This window comes from Caloenas nicobarica, chromosome 2, assembly GCF_036013445.1.
Source record: "Caloenas nicobarica isolate bCalNic1 chromosome 2, bCalNic1.hap1, whole genome shotgun sequence".
NCBI lineage: Eukaryota > Metazoa > Chordata > Aves > Columbiformes > Columbidae > Caloenas > Caloenas nicobarica.
The window spans coordinates 101,902,272-101,919,267 of NC_088246.1; the positions used below are offsets into that span (position 1 = coordinate 101,902,272).

A 16,996-nucleotide genomic window follows, 5' to 3' on the forward strand; every position below is an offset into this window, starting at 1 on the left:
CCAGTGGCCACACCAGCCTCACGGTTGCCTTCAAACGGCCAAATGTAGAAGTAGTTACATTTATACAGTCCTAAAATTACATTCGGCCCTTTGAAGGCAACCGCGACACTGATGCGGCCCCTGGTGAAAATGAGTTTGACACACCTGGCCTAGAAGAAATCAAAGGGCAGATCTTTCCTCACCCTGTTCTGCCCAGCACCTGAACATCCACTGGCCACCCTTAGCTGCAGCTGCTAGGGGGAAGGGAAGTACCTGCAGCAATTGCTACAGGTGTCACCTCCCCACATTCCTAGGCCTCTCACAGGAGTAACATCAATGTTCTTGATGAGATGGAAAACAGAGCAAAGTGGGGATTCAGTCAAAGCAAATGTAAAAAACCCCCACATTCACAAATGGGAAAAAAAGTCAAATGCAAAACAAGAGCAATGTGCCAGGCGACAGTAGAGACGAGAAGGGGACCACATGGAGAATCTGACGCAACAGCTGTGTACACCAACAAAGGGATAAGCAGTTCTGTTTCTAAAGAAGTTGACTGGTCTGAGAGCATGGGTTGTATTTTATCATCTTAGGACAACAGGGTTAAGAAGAACATCATGTGTAAAAATAATTATTCCCTTTGTTCAACATTGGAAAGGCTTCAGTACAGAGGCAGTGAAATTGGAAAGACCATTTGTTATTTCTCACAGCACAAGAAATAAGGGGCAACACACAAAATCATCAGGCCAGAGATTTAAGAGTCAAGTAAGACACCACTTTTTCCACACTGCAGCAGAAGTCATCACCAAAAGATGATGCAGACACCAAAACACGTATGGGTTTGAAAAAGAGCTAGACAAATTTACTGGGCGGGCTGGGGTGTGGATAATCTTCAAGGTTTATTAAACAACAGCAACAAGAAAATGAGGATACAATCTCCTGCTTAGGAAAAATATATTTTCCAGGAGAAATATGTAACTTTCAGGAGAAGACAATGGGGAAAGGATCACCGCATTTTTGTCCTGCTACTCCCTCCCTAATCATGAATTACTGGCATCTGCCACAGACAGGAAATTTGTCCAGCTGAACATTTTGGCCCAAGCTAGTACTTCAGTCATTAGGTTCTCATTTCCTTCTATCATACTCCAATCTCTCAAAAAAAAAATTAAAAAAAAAATTTAAAACAAAGCTTGTCAGTCTGCTAGATCCTGAACTAGAGGATCTGCAGTTGCTCCTTCGTGCCCAATATCATTACAGTCCTGTAATTTTTCTCTTTGAGGATTCCCACATCCCAAGCAAGAGATAAGAATGGAACAAAGTACACATTGCACACCGACAAAGTTGCCAGGGATTTGAGACAAAGGGTGATTGATTCGCTCTAGCTCAGTCAGTTGAAAGCAGAGATTTGTGTCTGACATCATCACCCTATGCTTCATTACAGTCAGAGATAAACAGACACCTGCTGAGAGTGACTCATCTCATGCTAAGGCAGGGATCCAATAGTCAGTTCATCTAACCTGTTGCAATTATTGGAACTGAAGAATAGTAGGAAACAGACCATTTTCACAGATAGAGAAGCATGGAAAAGTACCCTGAGATACACCAGGCATACATCAACAAAGACATCAGATATACCTAAAGAAAACGTGAAGCTCTTAGAAGTTAAGATTATGCAAAATCTGTCTTGTCAAATAAGAGATTTCTTATATTTCATGTCTTCTATTCAGGTCAAACCATTTCTGGTTCTTGCTGTCAACCAGTTTCAGACTCTGAACATGTGTCTTTTAATTCTTACAAGTTAAGTTACAGACCACAACCAAAAAAAGGTTTCCTATTGTTATTCATCATAGTGGGGAAAGTCAGCTGAGACCAGAGAGGACTGTTAGGAATTGCAGAAGGACCTAAAAATACTCAGCTAGGGCTGAGGGATAAATGTGGAGCAATGCATATTTGACAGAATAATCTGAACTATTCATACAAGTTGACTTGTTCAAACCAGCTGTAGCACTTTGGAGACACAAGTGTTATTGACAAGTCAAATTTCTTCCTCATTGTGAGGCACCATGTAAAACAGAAACAAAACAACCTTTTGAAGAACAGAAGGAAAACCCCAGAAGATTACAAAGGTATGTGGCTGAGTCACTGGTATTCCATCTCATAGAAATACTGTATCCAGTTACAATGATGTCTCAAGAAAAAAAAAAAGTGAAAATTAAATACAGAATCAGATTTTGCCTGATGCCAAAGGGCATGTCCATGCATCACGTGCATTGTACATCACAACATGTGGCAGAGATCTCTGGTCTGGGAGAGCAGGAGCTGAAGCATCCGTGTGGCAGCACAGCACCAAGCTGGGAGAGTACATCAGGTTCTGGAAAGGCCACAGTCTCTCTGGCTTCTAGTCAGAGAGCACGAAGAAGTCTGCATGGTTATGGCAGAAAGCCTAACAGGAGATGAGATCTCATTTCTGCACCGATCAAACTGGCCACTACTTAGCTATTATGGAAAGACATTTATTTTCTGAACAGTTTAATCAGCATTTACTCCTTTGGGTATCTCATTGTACTGTGAGGATCAGCCTGAAAAAAACTGAAGCTTTTCAAATCTACCTTGAAAAAGGTTGCTGTAAAGGGAAAGCAAATAATCCGCTTGTCATGTCTACAGCAAAGAGGACAAGCAGTAATAGACTCACATTTCTGTAGGGAAGACTTAAGTCAGACAGCAGGAAGATGGATCCACTGTACATTAAACATACAGCACTGGAGAAGAGGCGAGATGTGTCCCTCCTGACAGACCAGAGAACAACATATACTGATTTTGCTTTTGGGCCAGGGAGATACACAATTTGATCTGAAATTACTTCCCTCTGATTCCAGAGATCTTAGACCACTTTTCACTTCCTACCATGAAAAAGGTTATTTTCTCCACTATTTCAGCAGCAGTGGATATTCTCCTGCAGATGAGAATCCATCATCTGACAGAGGTGGTGGTGAAGCATGTTTTTGACAACTACTCTCTGCAGAGGATACACACCAGTGTAGACAGATGCATCCCCTGTCTGGAAAAGGGCACAAGAAAGATTTATACAGTTGTGACCACAGAAGTGCCCATGTGACAGAGAAAGACAGGATGACAAGAGTTGGGTAGGGAGAAACAGAGTAGAGTCCCTCACTTCCCACCCAGTAAGTCTTCATTGAATATCAGCAAATCAAAAGGCAAATATTTTTTGCAGTATGCACAGCCAAACCTAACAGAAAAAAAGTGTCACAAATCTCATCAGAGAAAAGAAAAGACTGAACTCACTGTTGGGCTCCTCTGTTTAACTTCTTGCAGAGTTTTAGTGGGGGGACTCCATGTTTCTTCCTGTAGTCATTGTGTGCTTTCAAGACTTCTTCAGCAAATTGTTTGGAAGCTAAAATCACATAAAAAAATTGGAAAGGTCTGTCAAACACAGACATCAGTGAAGACAGAAAAAGCATACCCTGTAGCTAAGACGGTGGTACAGGCTGGACTGAAGAACACAGCACCCTCATGACCTGGGAGCAGGATGAAACAAACCATTAATGCTTTCTGTCCAGGAACTAACTCTAAGAGACACTCCCAGTGGGATGGTGCAGACACACTAAAGGCTGAAGCAAAATGTGAACCTTATTCCCACCCTCAACAGCAAGGTCATTTGAGGTTAATTTGACTGGCTTTCATTTTAGGATTTCTGTGTGTTGCATCATCATTGCAAAGTCTCAGAGTAAGCAACAAGTAGGTCCTTTGAGGTGATGCACTAAAAATGCAAATTATCTCTGTATGCAAGAATTTTCTGTGTTAGTCAAGACGCCCTCTGAAGAAAAAAAAGATTCTAAAACGTTTAGAACTGTGCAAATACTTTGAAACATGCACCATTCATTTTATTCATTATATAGTACAAATTAATAGACAAATAATTGTTAACAAACGGCAAGTGGTTAGGAAAGAAATGACTGCTGGGGATGATTCTTCCAAAGTTACTGCAAAGCTTTAAAAGAGCCCACGTTGTTACCCTGGTAAGCTTCGCACTTTCAGCAGCACAAGGCAGAGGACAAGCAACAAGTCACAGTGCAATTCACTTTGACAGCAATTTCATGTTACCTCCTTTTACAACATTGCTGATTTTTGCCAAGCTTCAGAGGAAAAAAAAACAACACCAGCCCAAACCTCTGTCATTGGTCACCCTGTGGAATTTGCTGCTATAAGAGAAATTTGGAACCTGAAACAGTGTATTGGGACAGTTAGAGAGGTATGGATAGCATCTTCAAAATGGAAGGACAGTTTCCACTTTATCTTGCTGAAGCTTTTGAAGAGGTTGAGACATCTTTGAGTATTTGCTTTTACTGTGACACAGGTTTCTACATTTATTAATGAGTCACCAGCTTCATTTCTGAACATCCTATTAGCACAACTATCACCACTTTCCTTGTAAGATACTTTGAAAGCCCAAGTGTACCTCATGACTGGAAAGTGTTTCCTGTTATTACCTTCAATTTCTCAGCTTCCTCTCCCTACCCGATCCTAACAACTACAATAATTCTCTCCTTTATTAGTGTGTACACTATTCTGCCGTTTGTAATGATGCATTTTCCCACAGTATAGCTGTCAGTTTGCACACACTGGTCACATAATGTCTTCCTAAGGTGACTACCCAACCCATGCTCATGCTTTAGGCTGTTCTCAGAGTTCTCTCCAGTTTCCACAACAGCTCCAGGATAATATGGTAGCCTAAGGTAATCACAATATCCAATGTACACAGAAAGGCATTACTGTTTCTTGCAGTACCTTAAGCCTTTTGAACATAGTCCAAAGTGGGCCTGACCTTTTCCAGAATAAAGTGGCACTGTGGACATATCTCTAATATATTCTTCATCAACATGCTTTCAGCTTAGAGTTTTTGGTATAAAGTTGTTGGCATTAGATGGTTAAGAATTCAGCAACAGGAACCCTGTTTGGTGAGATGAGATCTGCCCACCATCTTCCTCCTCTTAGGTTTTCCTTCAATTTTGTGTGTCACGGGTTGCACATCGCCAGACCAATCAGGCATTTCCATCTCTGGTGTTTAAGCAACACACACCCTTTTGCCTGTCCCACCACTCTTAGTACCATCACTCACAGCACACCGATTCCATCAAACCAGAGTCCTAAAACTCTCATCTGCTGCATGGCCTATTCGAAGGCATCTATCATAAGGTTACTGAGGAAAGCAAGCCTGCAGCTTGCTGAATTTCACTGATGCAGGGGTCTGTGCTTCCAGTAGGGGAATTTTAAGACAGCCTGCAGATCAAACAAATTGAAATACTCAGCTTTGAAAGTTGCAGCACATACTCCAGGCTGCACTTTTCTGCACAAGACCAGGTTGTGGCTGTTATCATCTAGACTTAATATCTCATCTGCTCAGCATTAAATGGTAAACAATCTGACTGGAAAGTGTGAAAGTTTCTATTCAAATAAGTTGCTACCAGTGACAATAGCAAACTAAAATTCTAAAAAAAAATAAGTCAACTTAAATATAGGCTTTGTCAACTGTCAGTCTATCCATTGTCAGAAGTATTGTATAATCCAGCTCTGTATTAACATTTTGAGTTACAAAGACCAACAAGACGCGGACAAAACCAAGTTTCTTCTAGCCATGGCAGGCACTGCTCTGCTATCCCTAGAGAACCTCCATCCTCTTCTTCCCTCAAAGGCAGCTGCTATAGAAACACTTCTCTACCGTGAGTCAAGCTCATGTGTCAACCACCTCCCTCTGCACAGCTTCCCCTGTGCATGCTGATGTGTGGAGAGGGACACCAAACTGCTAAATGTATTTCAGATTTGTTTTGGAGGATATGTTAAGTTTTTCCATTTTACCAATGTTCCATATGCTAGGAAGCCAGAAGTGAGAGTTAACAGGACTTTTCAGGCTCCCACCCAAATGGGGAAAGTTTCCCAAACAGCTTTGGAGACGTACTTTTTTCCCTTTCATGTACACTGCTCAAGTTGCTAGGAAAAATTATTTCCTACTGCCAGGAAGTTAAGTTTAGTCATGAATCATTACACAGCTTAATAAGTAAAACAACTAAAGGTATTAGATACAGTTGCTTGCTTCTCATTATTCGATTATTTACCTCCATTTTGGATCCTTCTGGAACATTGGCTGAGATAATTACAGTATGAGACCATGAATTTCCAGGGTATGATGTGGTACAGAGAACACCTTACAGGATTTTCAGTTTCACTGATCAACTTTGTGTGACCACAAAAAACTAGGCAGAGTCATCTACATTAGTTTTCCCCATCTTTTCCTGAGTATTCTGTTTCTCCATTCTTATTGTCTCTAAACAGTGCCAATCTACTCACTCCTTCTCAGGTGAAGAGCTCTTTATGTCTGAATCCTTCCCACTTCTTATCTGAACCCTGTTTTCTCCTGCTCTGTTCTTCCCTTAGTTTGGACGTAAAAAGAGAAGCAAGTTATCTGAAGACGTCTTCCACACCACTAGCTGCTCTGCATCACCTTTGCAGCTGTCAACTGGACCTACTCCACTGGTCTTGCAGAGCTGCAAGATGACGTGAGGAAAGAGTAACAGTAAAATATTCCTCAAAACACAGACATAAAACCTAACCACCCAATACCTACACAGGATAAATGGTGTGGGTAGCCCTCACGTCACCACTCAGGATGCACAACATTATACCAGGCATGCACTTGACCAGCAAAAAAAGTATACTTCTTCCTGGCTAAGTGAGACAAGAAAGAGCACAGCATCAATTTCTACAAGTACCATTGTCTTCTCAGTGCTCTCTGTCCTACTGTTTATGGATTAATCTTCACTGGTAATTTTGTACTTTCTATACATACTGGTTTTTTCTGTTTAGCCTTCGGATAATTAACATATAATGCAGTCAACAACAAATGGACCTCATGGAGAATCATACACAGAAGAGAGTACCATTATGTCTGTCTCAATCCTTCTTTGAACATAGGCCTCAACTCTTCACCCAATGTGTACATTACAGGTAAATGGAGATAATGACCCCACCTTTCTATTCTACCTCAAAATAAATAATTAGAAATGTCCTCATATAATATCTTGAGCAACATATGTGAAGAAAGCTGCAAAATACACTTCAAAGGACCCACCCCTTTGGAAAGAGGTAAATGCAAAAAGCCTGATACCAACAACCTGCACGATGTGACTCATATTACCCAGGATACTGCATGTTACTTCACACTCTTTCCTTCCCAGAACACAGGGAGAAACATCAGCTGTCCAGGCACAAAGTAGCCAACTGCCAGAATACATGGAGAAGACAAATGCAAAGTGGACAGAAAGCACATGAAAAGCTAACAATTTAAACACCAAGTATACCTCTGCTTTAATACTGAAATCCCTTCAGTCTCCCTTGACACTGCAGAATTGCTCTATCCTACTCCGACAGCAACAATGGGGCATGGAATGAGACTAGAGCAAATACAACTTTTAATATGCCCAACAGCTTCATGAAAAACGTCACTGGGGGCTTTAGGGAACTGCAAAGTAATTACATCACAAACTCCTTTTTTACTGTCCCAGACAGCTGAAGATGCCTCTATTTCCACAAACTTCTCCAAGTACATTAACAGACTGGAAACAAACAAAATTCCTGAGTACAAGCTATCTCAGCTTTTAATGATCACATTTTCATCTAGACTTTACTAAGAGACCTGACATATTTATTATTAGTAATAATTTATTAATAATCTTCATTCTCACTTGAAATGTAATTCTGCAGCAACTTGCCCTAGATGAATCTTTTCCACTCTAAGAATAATGTTTCTTCAATGGAGAAGTGATAGATATTTAATTGATGTCAGAAATATTAAGAGGATAGTTATGCCTCTGCTGCATTTTGACTCAGAAGTCACAAACGCTGCAGGAAGGTCTTATACCGGGTGGCCTCTGCAGTGCCACAAAGAGTGAATATTCCCTGTTTCTTTCTCCATATATTTGACCGCACCTTCTTCCTTCCTATTTGGGACAGTAACATCTTCAAAGACTGGCCCTTAATGCTATTCCTAAATATGTCATTTGGGAGCATGGATCTGACACTCCAATTCACACATCACTTCCAGCCATAAAATCTGACTTCCTTCAGTGCAAAACTCCCCTGTTCTCTCACAAAACTGGTTGATTGCTTGGAAACATACAGAAGAAATGAAGTCATCTATACATTCTGGAGGGAAGGAAAGAGAAAACGATACTATATTCAGAAAGCATTATATCCTGGGTGGAGTTTCTTCATTGTCTTTTACACCTCTCAACCAAAAGCTCAATATAGGGGCAACATCTCCATCTCATACAATAGGCATTTATGGGAGATACCATAATTGTTGGTAGACGATTTCCCTTTCAACCTGAATTATCCTATCACCCTACCAAAAGTTAGAAGAGAGAGAAAGTACAGCTTAAAGGCATGAAAGGAATTGGGGTTTATAATTAGACACGAGTTTGAATGGGAATAGTTTCCTGGAACTTTCTTGTGTTTATCAGACTGCTCAAAATAGTTTTCCCTTCAGTTCAGGAGATCCCTCTTCAGGGAGGAGATTCTCTGATGTCCTTCAGCATTTAGTTTTGCCTGAACTCTTCTCACACACCTGTGATAAGCTGGGATGAGCTTCAGGACAACAGTAAGATGTCTGAGTTAATTGAATTTGATGGACAAACTCCACACTCATTTTATTATCTGAGTCTCATCTACAGCAAACTGGCAACTTAATAACCTTGCATTACCTGTGCCATATGACGTAACTCACTATTTTTCCCCATTTGAGGCATATTGCCAGAGAATATGAAGCCATCGGTGTAATAAAACGTTTCAATGACATTAGTCATGTCACTATTTGATTGCAAATCCTATTCTTGCTCTAATAGACAGTGCTGATTACTTCCTCACTTAAGGCCTTTTATAAACTGTTAGGCAATTGACTACCGTGATTAAAAAGGAACACCTGGTAAACTGGAAACTGCATAGCACTGAGAGGCAGCAGAGCCTTCTGTGATTCAAGCCTTTAAAAAAAAAAAAGCAACACTAATCAGCAGTCTTGAGCACTGACAGAAGCAAGTTCTCACTTCCACTGGAGGCAAGGGTTGGGGGAGAAGTCCTCTGCTTGCAGCCTTTCCTCCAAAGACTCAGACCAACAAGTATGTCAACAAGGAGTCACTACCATTAAGTGGTCATCTTGAATAAGGCTGGAACTGACTGATCATCGTATCTAGACGAGTCAGCTTTGGCTTTGCATGAGAGACAAAAGCATTCTTTTTATTACTATTCTGCCATGGAGAACAACTAAATATTGTAATCATGGCACACACCTGCACAGACAAACCTTGTAGGCAGTTACTGTGTAAGCTGTTAACCCTTTTAAAAAGGCTAAGGAGACCCTCTCATTAGTAAGGCCTTGTATTACTGAATCTAATTGCCACACAATTCCCAGGGTAAATTCGCTTAAAAATATAAAGCCACAAGTGAGCTGTGTGTGTCAGAACTGACCACACTATGTAGAAGGAGAAAATTAACCTCCTCCATTTCTTCTCTTCCTCCCTCCCCAACATCATATTTTCTTAGAGTTTCTAATTACAGTAATTTCTGAAAAAAATAAGGTGCAATTGTATTCACTAATGAACAACACCAGAAATCACAGCTTCCCTACTGTCAAATCTGAGCTTCAGCCATTAGGTTGTGATTCCACCTTGTAACAACGTCTGCAAGACAGCAGCATGATACTACTCTCTTCAGCAAGTACCCTGTTTCCCCAAAAATAAGACCTACACTGAAAACAAGCCCTAGCATGACTTTTCAGGATTTTTGATAACGCTTGAAATATAAGGCCTACTGCAAAAATAAGCCCTAGTTACAGTTCATAAAAAGTCAATTTAAATAGTGTCCAGGCAACTATACATGTAAAAAAGTAAAATTAATTGGCAATAGAATGCAGCAGGACGGATGTGACAAATGTGACAGAATGTGATGACATGACTATATTTGAATAATGTCCATTTTTTTGTTCGAGAATAAATGTAGATTGTTGTTCATGGAAAAATAAGACATCCCCTGAAAATAAGCCCTAACACATCTTTTGGAGCAAAAATTAATATAAGACCCTGTCTTATTTTCGGGGAAACAGAATAACAACTCTTAAGCCTTCTGTAAGTCACTTGCCTGTCTAACTTGAATAATTTTTGCTGGTCACTTATTCATATTTTGGATCCTGCATATTCTTGTGCTCTGTGGATGGGCAGCAATAAAAGCAACCCTGTTGGTACCTGGTGCCAACTTCATTCTGCATAGGACTGTTAGCTGTCTGGTGCCAACCAAAGTCTTTGCAAAGTGAAGAAATTTGCCAAGAAGAACCAAAGAAAGGTAGAACTATCCCACTTCTCCTGGGATATGATCTGCCATTTTATACCTCTACCATTTATGTTCTACCATTGCTTGTGGTAACCACACCTGAACTAGCTTTCACCTCATTAGCTCCAACACCCTCCCATCTTGATTTTCTGCCAAGGACATCCAGGCTAGCTAGGGCAATGATCAAAATATGTTTATTTATGCACTTCCCTGTGGCATGGAAATACAGCCATGCACATTTCTTCTGATCACTGAGGTGTAAACTCACCTATCCAGTAGTTCAGACCAGCCAGAGAGACACAGGAAGCTTTCTTTACCCATATTTACTATCGGTTACATCATCTCATTCTCATCCCCCTGCTAAACAGGTTAAACCCCAGTTTTCATACCTCAAAATCTTGATAAACATGGTCTTTATTTCATAGAACCATAGAATGGTTTTGGTTGGAAAGGACCTTCAAAGGTCATCTAGTCCAACCCCCTGCCATGAGCAGGGACATCTGCAACTAGATCAGGTTGCTCAGAGCCCCGTCCAGCCTGGCCTGGAACGTCTCCAGGGATGGGGCATCGACCACCTCTCTGGGCAACCTGGGCCAGTGTTTCATCACGCTCATCAGAAAAGATTTCTTCCTTATATCTAGTCTGAATTAAATATATTTAAAGGAACAAATAGGCATATTGCCCCCACACTACCCCCTGAAAGGTAAAATTCAACCTAATCCCCAAAATCTTTAAACCTCTTTATTTCAATGTTCCTTCTGCAGCTCCTGTTGGTTACTCACTGGCCCAGCACTCGGGAGCCAAAGAGTAAAAGAGACCACAGTATACGCAAGGAACATACACACACGTCTGCACCTGGGGACTGCAGTTCCAAAGGGAAGCCCTTTGCATCTCTTCAGAAAGCCAGTGCCAGACCTACAACATTGTCATGGACAACTCCTGCTGTGACCTGCCATAGAGGCAGTCCAGGGGCATATACTCCTCACAGTCATAAGTCCTCATACAGTGGAGCTGCAGAAGCTATAGGAGAACTATCAAAGTATGACTATCAGGAAACACTTTTCCACTATTAGGGTGACTGAGCACTGGCACAGGTTGCCCAGAGAGGTGGTGGAGTCTCTATCCTTTGAGATATTCCAAAGCCATCTGAACACAGTCCTGGGCAAACAGCTTTAGGTGGCTCTGCTTAAGCATAGGAGTTGGACCAATACCTCTAGAGGCCTCTTCCCACCTCAACCATTCTGTGATTCTAAGCTGAGAGATCTATTTTAGTAACATGTCTTCATAAGGGAAAATTCAAGAACAGGTTACACCCTACCACAGTTCACCTCAAATAACTTTTTGAGGATCACTTACTAAGTGCCCAACACGTTCCAATGGCCCACAAAATTTACAGGTGTGACAAACAAACACACAGGGTATAATTAAGCACTTGTTCAATAACTTCTTCCCATTTGCCTGTCACGAACTATCATCAGAGCTGTCTCATGGAAAACAGTCCCCCTGCCTCCCATATTTACACTTACAACAGGGTATGGAGACTTCAGCAACACATGCAACCCCATTTCAGCTTTGTGACACACAGGTGTCACAGGGACAGCCTTCACGATCCGAGTTACAAGACGGCTCCCAAACACCGCACCTGCAATGGTGGCATAGCAAAGCTCCAGAAGGACAGTTAACTTACCATTTCACGCAGCTCTGCAACAATCACGCTTAAAGCTGAGACCAGGCAAAGCCCACGTGACTTCTGTTCAAAGCTGAGATTTGCTCTGGTAACTCACTTCAGCCAACTTTAAATTATACTAAAAAAAAATCTTTGTGGTGGCCTTAAACAGGCCCATGTTGTCTTTCTCCACAACACCCCAGACTACTACGGTCTTCTCATACCTTTTGGCCCAGGCGCCAGTTCTGAACCCGAGCTGCTGGCCACCCACCTGGCCTCACCTCGTCCCCCTCTGCAGGGCCACCCAGCCCAGCTCTGGCAGAGCTGCTGCTCAGACCTTCAAAGACTGGGGAGAACTTGCTCACATCTGCCTGTAAAAACGTAACACAGATACGCTCCAGCTAATCTTCTGGAGAACAGCATGCCCTCGACCAAAATAGTGATGTGAAATAGCCTTCCAGCCTGCTGAGATATGTGATGCACACAAAGCAGTTACGATCAAGAGACTCATTTTCTCATACTTTTTGTTCTTGCACATACTGCAGCATCTAAGGCAAATTCAAACCTAGACAAGATGTATACTATCACCTGCACTGATAGAAGACTGAGGGGTTGAGTGTTTTCACTGAATTCCAGTAATAAAAGCTCTCTTCCTGCTTAATTTTGGGGTTTGTTTTTGTTTTGTTTTGTTTGTTTTTTGTTGTTGTTGTTGGTTTTGTTTGTTTGTTGTTTTGAGAGAGATTTCTTGAAAGGTTCAGAAAGAAGAGCTGATGCTTTTTGATGTGCAGCTCTGTGTCATGGGAAACCTTAGTAGGTATCTCAGTTACTACAGACCACCACATTCCATCCTGTTCTTTGTGAACACTTGATACTTGTTTTGGTATTTATCTGCTTTGAGCATGAGGCGCTAAGACTACTAATCTAACAGTCAACAGGAGTAACCACCGTTGCGCAGGATGGTCCCTGCATTCTACTCCTCTCTCCCACCGAAACCCCAGCGGTTCAACAGGCAAAAACCGGGCCCAGAACACTCTTTGCCAAAGATTGACACCTTCCTGGCAGATTTTTCTCTATTTGCCATTTACTGAACTTGAACCAAGTAATCGGCACCTTCTGTAGGCAAAAACTGGAGAAGTGTGGGGTTTTTAACTGAATTAACGTGATTTTTTTGAAAGGCCCTTTTCCCACCACACCTCCATTTCAGTTCTGGTGTAAAGAGAAACAGCCAGAAACTTGTTTTAACAACAAGTTCTGCAAATACCCTGCTGTTACCAAACACGAATGCTTGGTTGCTAGCAGTTTAGACCCATTCATTTCCTCTCCCCCCACCAGTCCTGTAAAACCAGCCAACACGAAACGCCTTGTTATTTTGGCAGCTTGTACTGCGTTTCTCAGAAAGCAAACAGGTCACTTCTCCAGTACGCTTGTACTTTTTTGTTATCACCTGCTACAGCTGTCTCCTATCAAGATGCTAAAGTACAAGTTTGCACTTCAGATCAGCTGAAGCTGCAGTTGACTCTGCAAAAAACCACAATGGTCCTTTTTATTGTGCCAAAGAGGTGCATCATAAGGGTTAAAAAACCAGCACGTGCTTCTAAGGAAGATTAAAACCAGCATGGAAAACTGCACTGAGTTTAGTTCCTGTCTCTTTTCTTTTTGCCAAACCCCTTTCTCGGCCCTTATTTTTGTACTGACTCAACAAGCGGCACAGCGGGTAACTCCCAGCCTTTTTGCTGGAGTCCCACCCACATTTGCAGAAGCGGGGCGGGGGGGGGGGAAGCAGAAAATAAAAGAAAAAGAAACCCAAACGCTGTAAAAAGATAGCTGGTATTTACTGAGCATGTCCTTGTCTGATAGCGTTTGCACTGACCAGCCAGAATAAACAAGGCGATTCCCCTGCCTGGTTTTTTAGGGAGTGAGCGGGGCGAGCTCCCTTCCCCCTCCAGGCAGGGCTGGAGGGGAAGCGGAAGAAATGAGACTTTTGGCAGTCTTTTTTCTCCCCTCGTCCCAGCCTTTTTTGGAGACTCCCACAACCGCAGCAGAACCACCTGCTCTCCAGAGCTGAGAAGTGGAGGCAGCAGCCAGCTGCTTCCCCCAGCATCGCCCGCAGCTGCTGGCATGGAGGCAGGGAGGGAGGGAGGGAGGGAGAGATGGATGGATGGATGGATATCCCCTCTGGGGCCAGGACTGCCCGCAGGACCCCGGCTTCTGACCCGACACAGCTGTGAGGGGGTCAGAGACCACCCGAGCAACAGCTCACCATCGCCTCATTTCCTGCAGAAAATACTTAACCCAGGTCTTTTAGTTTGGGGATCTGCAGGAAAGGGAGCCTGCACCACCCGTTAATCCTAATGCTGTTTGAAAAGAGAAGACCACGGGGAGGGAAGAAAGGGTCCCTGTGTTGGGCTTAAGTATTTGCAGGAGTTGTCGCCATGGGAGGTGTTTGTCTGAACCCGATGAGGGAGCTTCAGTATGAATTTAGATTCAGCAGCCTGCAGTTTCCAAGGAAGAAAGCTGAGTCACAGGTACCCGTGTCTTCCAACACTCAGCTCTGCTCGACAAAGCAAAACCAATGCTCAGTCTCTAGCTCTCATACTTGCAAAGAACATCGCTTCAAATGTAATCCAACAGCTAGTAACAGCACATCATTAGAGGGCTTTTGTCAAAGAACTGAGACTTTCAACAGCAGGATTTCTTTGCCTGGGAATACTTGGGCCTCAAGATAGATTTACCAAAGATAGAAAGTTAAAGAAACTGAAGACATTTATTCTAAAATAGTAGCCCCTCTTTATATTAATTAGAGCATCCTTAAATTTATACTTCCATGTAATCTCCACCTTCATCTTTCTGACCCAGAAGATGAGCAAGCGCTCTGTTTGGAAGTCAGACAAATCCCAACCTGTTACATTTCCGTACATCCTAGTACAGCGAAACCTGCCTCAAGAGTGTCCTCAAGAGTCCTACAGCGGGAACATGAGGTATTTTACACGAAACACAGAGGAAGTGATACTCTTAAAAAATATCTGCTCTCCCCCATTCAAAGGCAAACCACACTGAATGACCTCAGACAAGAATTTAAAGACTCCATTGCTCTGGAAAGGGCAGATGGGATTTAGTCAATAAACCAATTGTCAGGACAGGCTCTCCATTTTATGATTCATCTAAAAATACCACATGCAGCTCAAAGACAGTAAGTGGGACCCAGTTTACCGTTGATTTGAAAAGCATGACACAAGTGACAAAACATTTTTAACACGTACTTAGATCTCGAGCTCTATTTGTATAACTACTTAGGGATGCAAACAATACCCAGGCTTTGGCAAAAGCAATTTCTGGTCTGTCATTGCTCCTAAGAGTGGAACAACCAACTAATGTGCAGTAATAAATGTGCAGGAAATAACAAAGACAGTAATTGCCTTCTGGCTGTATTAGTGATTTGCAAACAGAGACAGTGCAGATATTAAAACAAGAGGAAATTTTTAATCCTTTTGGGGTTGGGAGGTGCACACTGGAATATCTCTACTGCTTTTGTCCAATTACTTTTGCTAATGTAACATACAGCCACTACGCTTTTCTGGTATTTGTATTTTTTTATGCTATTAGCAAGGAAGTGCTGAATTTGATACTTCTAAGTGACTACAGTTACTTAAACTGTGGTAAGGTTATTTACTAAATCCCAATCCACATGCAGCTTCCAGGATACAGGGCCAAAACCACACACTGGCAGCTATATGGTGCTTCTCCTGGATTGGGTTTCACACCAGGAAACTCTTTACAGTCATATTTGCAGACAGCTCTGATCTCATCTACTATGCTGACCTCTAAAAAAAAATTAAAAGGCAAAAAACACATCCACGCTGAGGCCCCTTAAATTGTTACCCGCACAAATATCTTCCTCAAGTTTCTCTGGAAGAGACCTGTGGTTTTGAGTTAATTAAGTACTAGGTTTTGCCGAGTGTGTCCCACACATACTGTTTACCCACAGAACAGACATGTAATATGCTGCCAGGCTCTGATTTGTCACACAAATTACATCCTGACCACAAGAATAAAAATAAACCATCCAGTTTCGCGGGCGTTTTGGCGGATCAGCACAGGTTTTCACTCAAACAGGACAAAGACAGACAGAGTTCCAGACATGAGCTCTCTCTTCATAAGGTCTCCAGTCCTTGGCAGCTTCAGAGGAGCCTCTTCCAGCCGAGACTGTCAGGGCAGGACATGCAGACAGCTGGCGGCGGTGGGGAAAGGACCAACACCACAGCCAGCAGCAGGGAGAGGCTTCACAAATTTCTGCACAGCTGGGGAGACACTTAGGACCCCAGCAAGGCTGGCCTTGGTTAAATAGTAAACAAATCTGAAATCTTGAATCCTCCCAACAGGGAGGCTGAAGAAAAGCTTCCCCCCAACAACCTCAAAGCATCCTGCTGCCTGTCTGCAAGGCAGGTAAGTTTTGTCAGACAGCTAGACACAAGACAATTTTAAAGCTATAAGGATTACGATTATTTCATACAGCAAAGCAAAGCTACTATAAGTTACAAAACGTAAGTTGTATATAAAATACAACTACTTGTGCCGGTTAGGGAAGGGGTACGGCTTTCATAGCTTGTTTAATCTAACCCTGTGTCAGAGAGAAAGCTCCTCCCAGGCTGTACCATGCACAAATGAAAGAAGCTTTCTCGGAGGAAACCCACTAACGCTCCAGCAATGCTTTCCGAGCACAAAACCAGGCACGGACATTGTAAGAATACACAGCCAACTGCACGGAGGCATTTGCTCACCTGATTTTCCCATGATCAAGTGGTGGTGTTTGGTTTGGTGTTTTTTTTTTTTCCCCAAATTTCACCTGATGCCTCCTCTCTCGATGGAGTTTTGCTGTTAAGGGCTGGGGACAAACCGTTTGCAATTTCAGCCCAACTTCTTCAGTCGCCTGTGACCGCTGCTCGAGAAAACTCAGCAGCATGA

At 42.4% G+C, this 16,996-nt stretch overlaps 1 protein-coding gene across 2 annotated transcripts in view; it reads right to left on the bottom strand.

Annotated features, from left to right (window-relative positions):
* GLIPR2 (GLI pathogenesis related 2) overlaps window positions 1-16,996 on the bottom strand; it is a 28,376-nt gene extending 11,380 nt beyond the window's left edge. For both annotated transcript variants that reach the window (XM_065628506.1, XM_065628508.1), the window contains exons 1-2: window positions 16,813-16,996; window positions 3,280-3,388 (exon numbers count right to left, since the gene is read on the bottom strand). In XM_065628506.1, coding sequence (XP_065484578.1) covers window positions 3,280-3,388; window positions 16,813-16,825 — 122 coding nt within the window. In that variant the 5' untranslated portion in view covers window positions 16,826-16,996. The remainder of the gene's footprint in view (window positions 1-3,279; window positions 3,389-16,812) is intronic.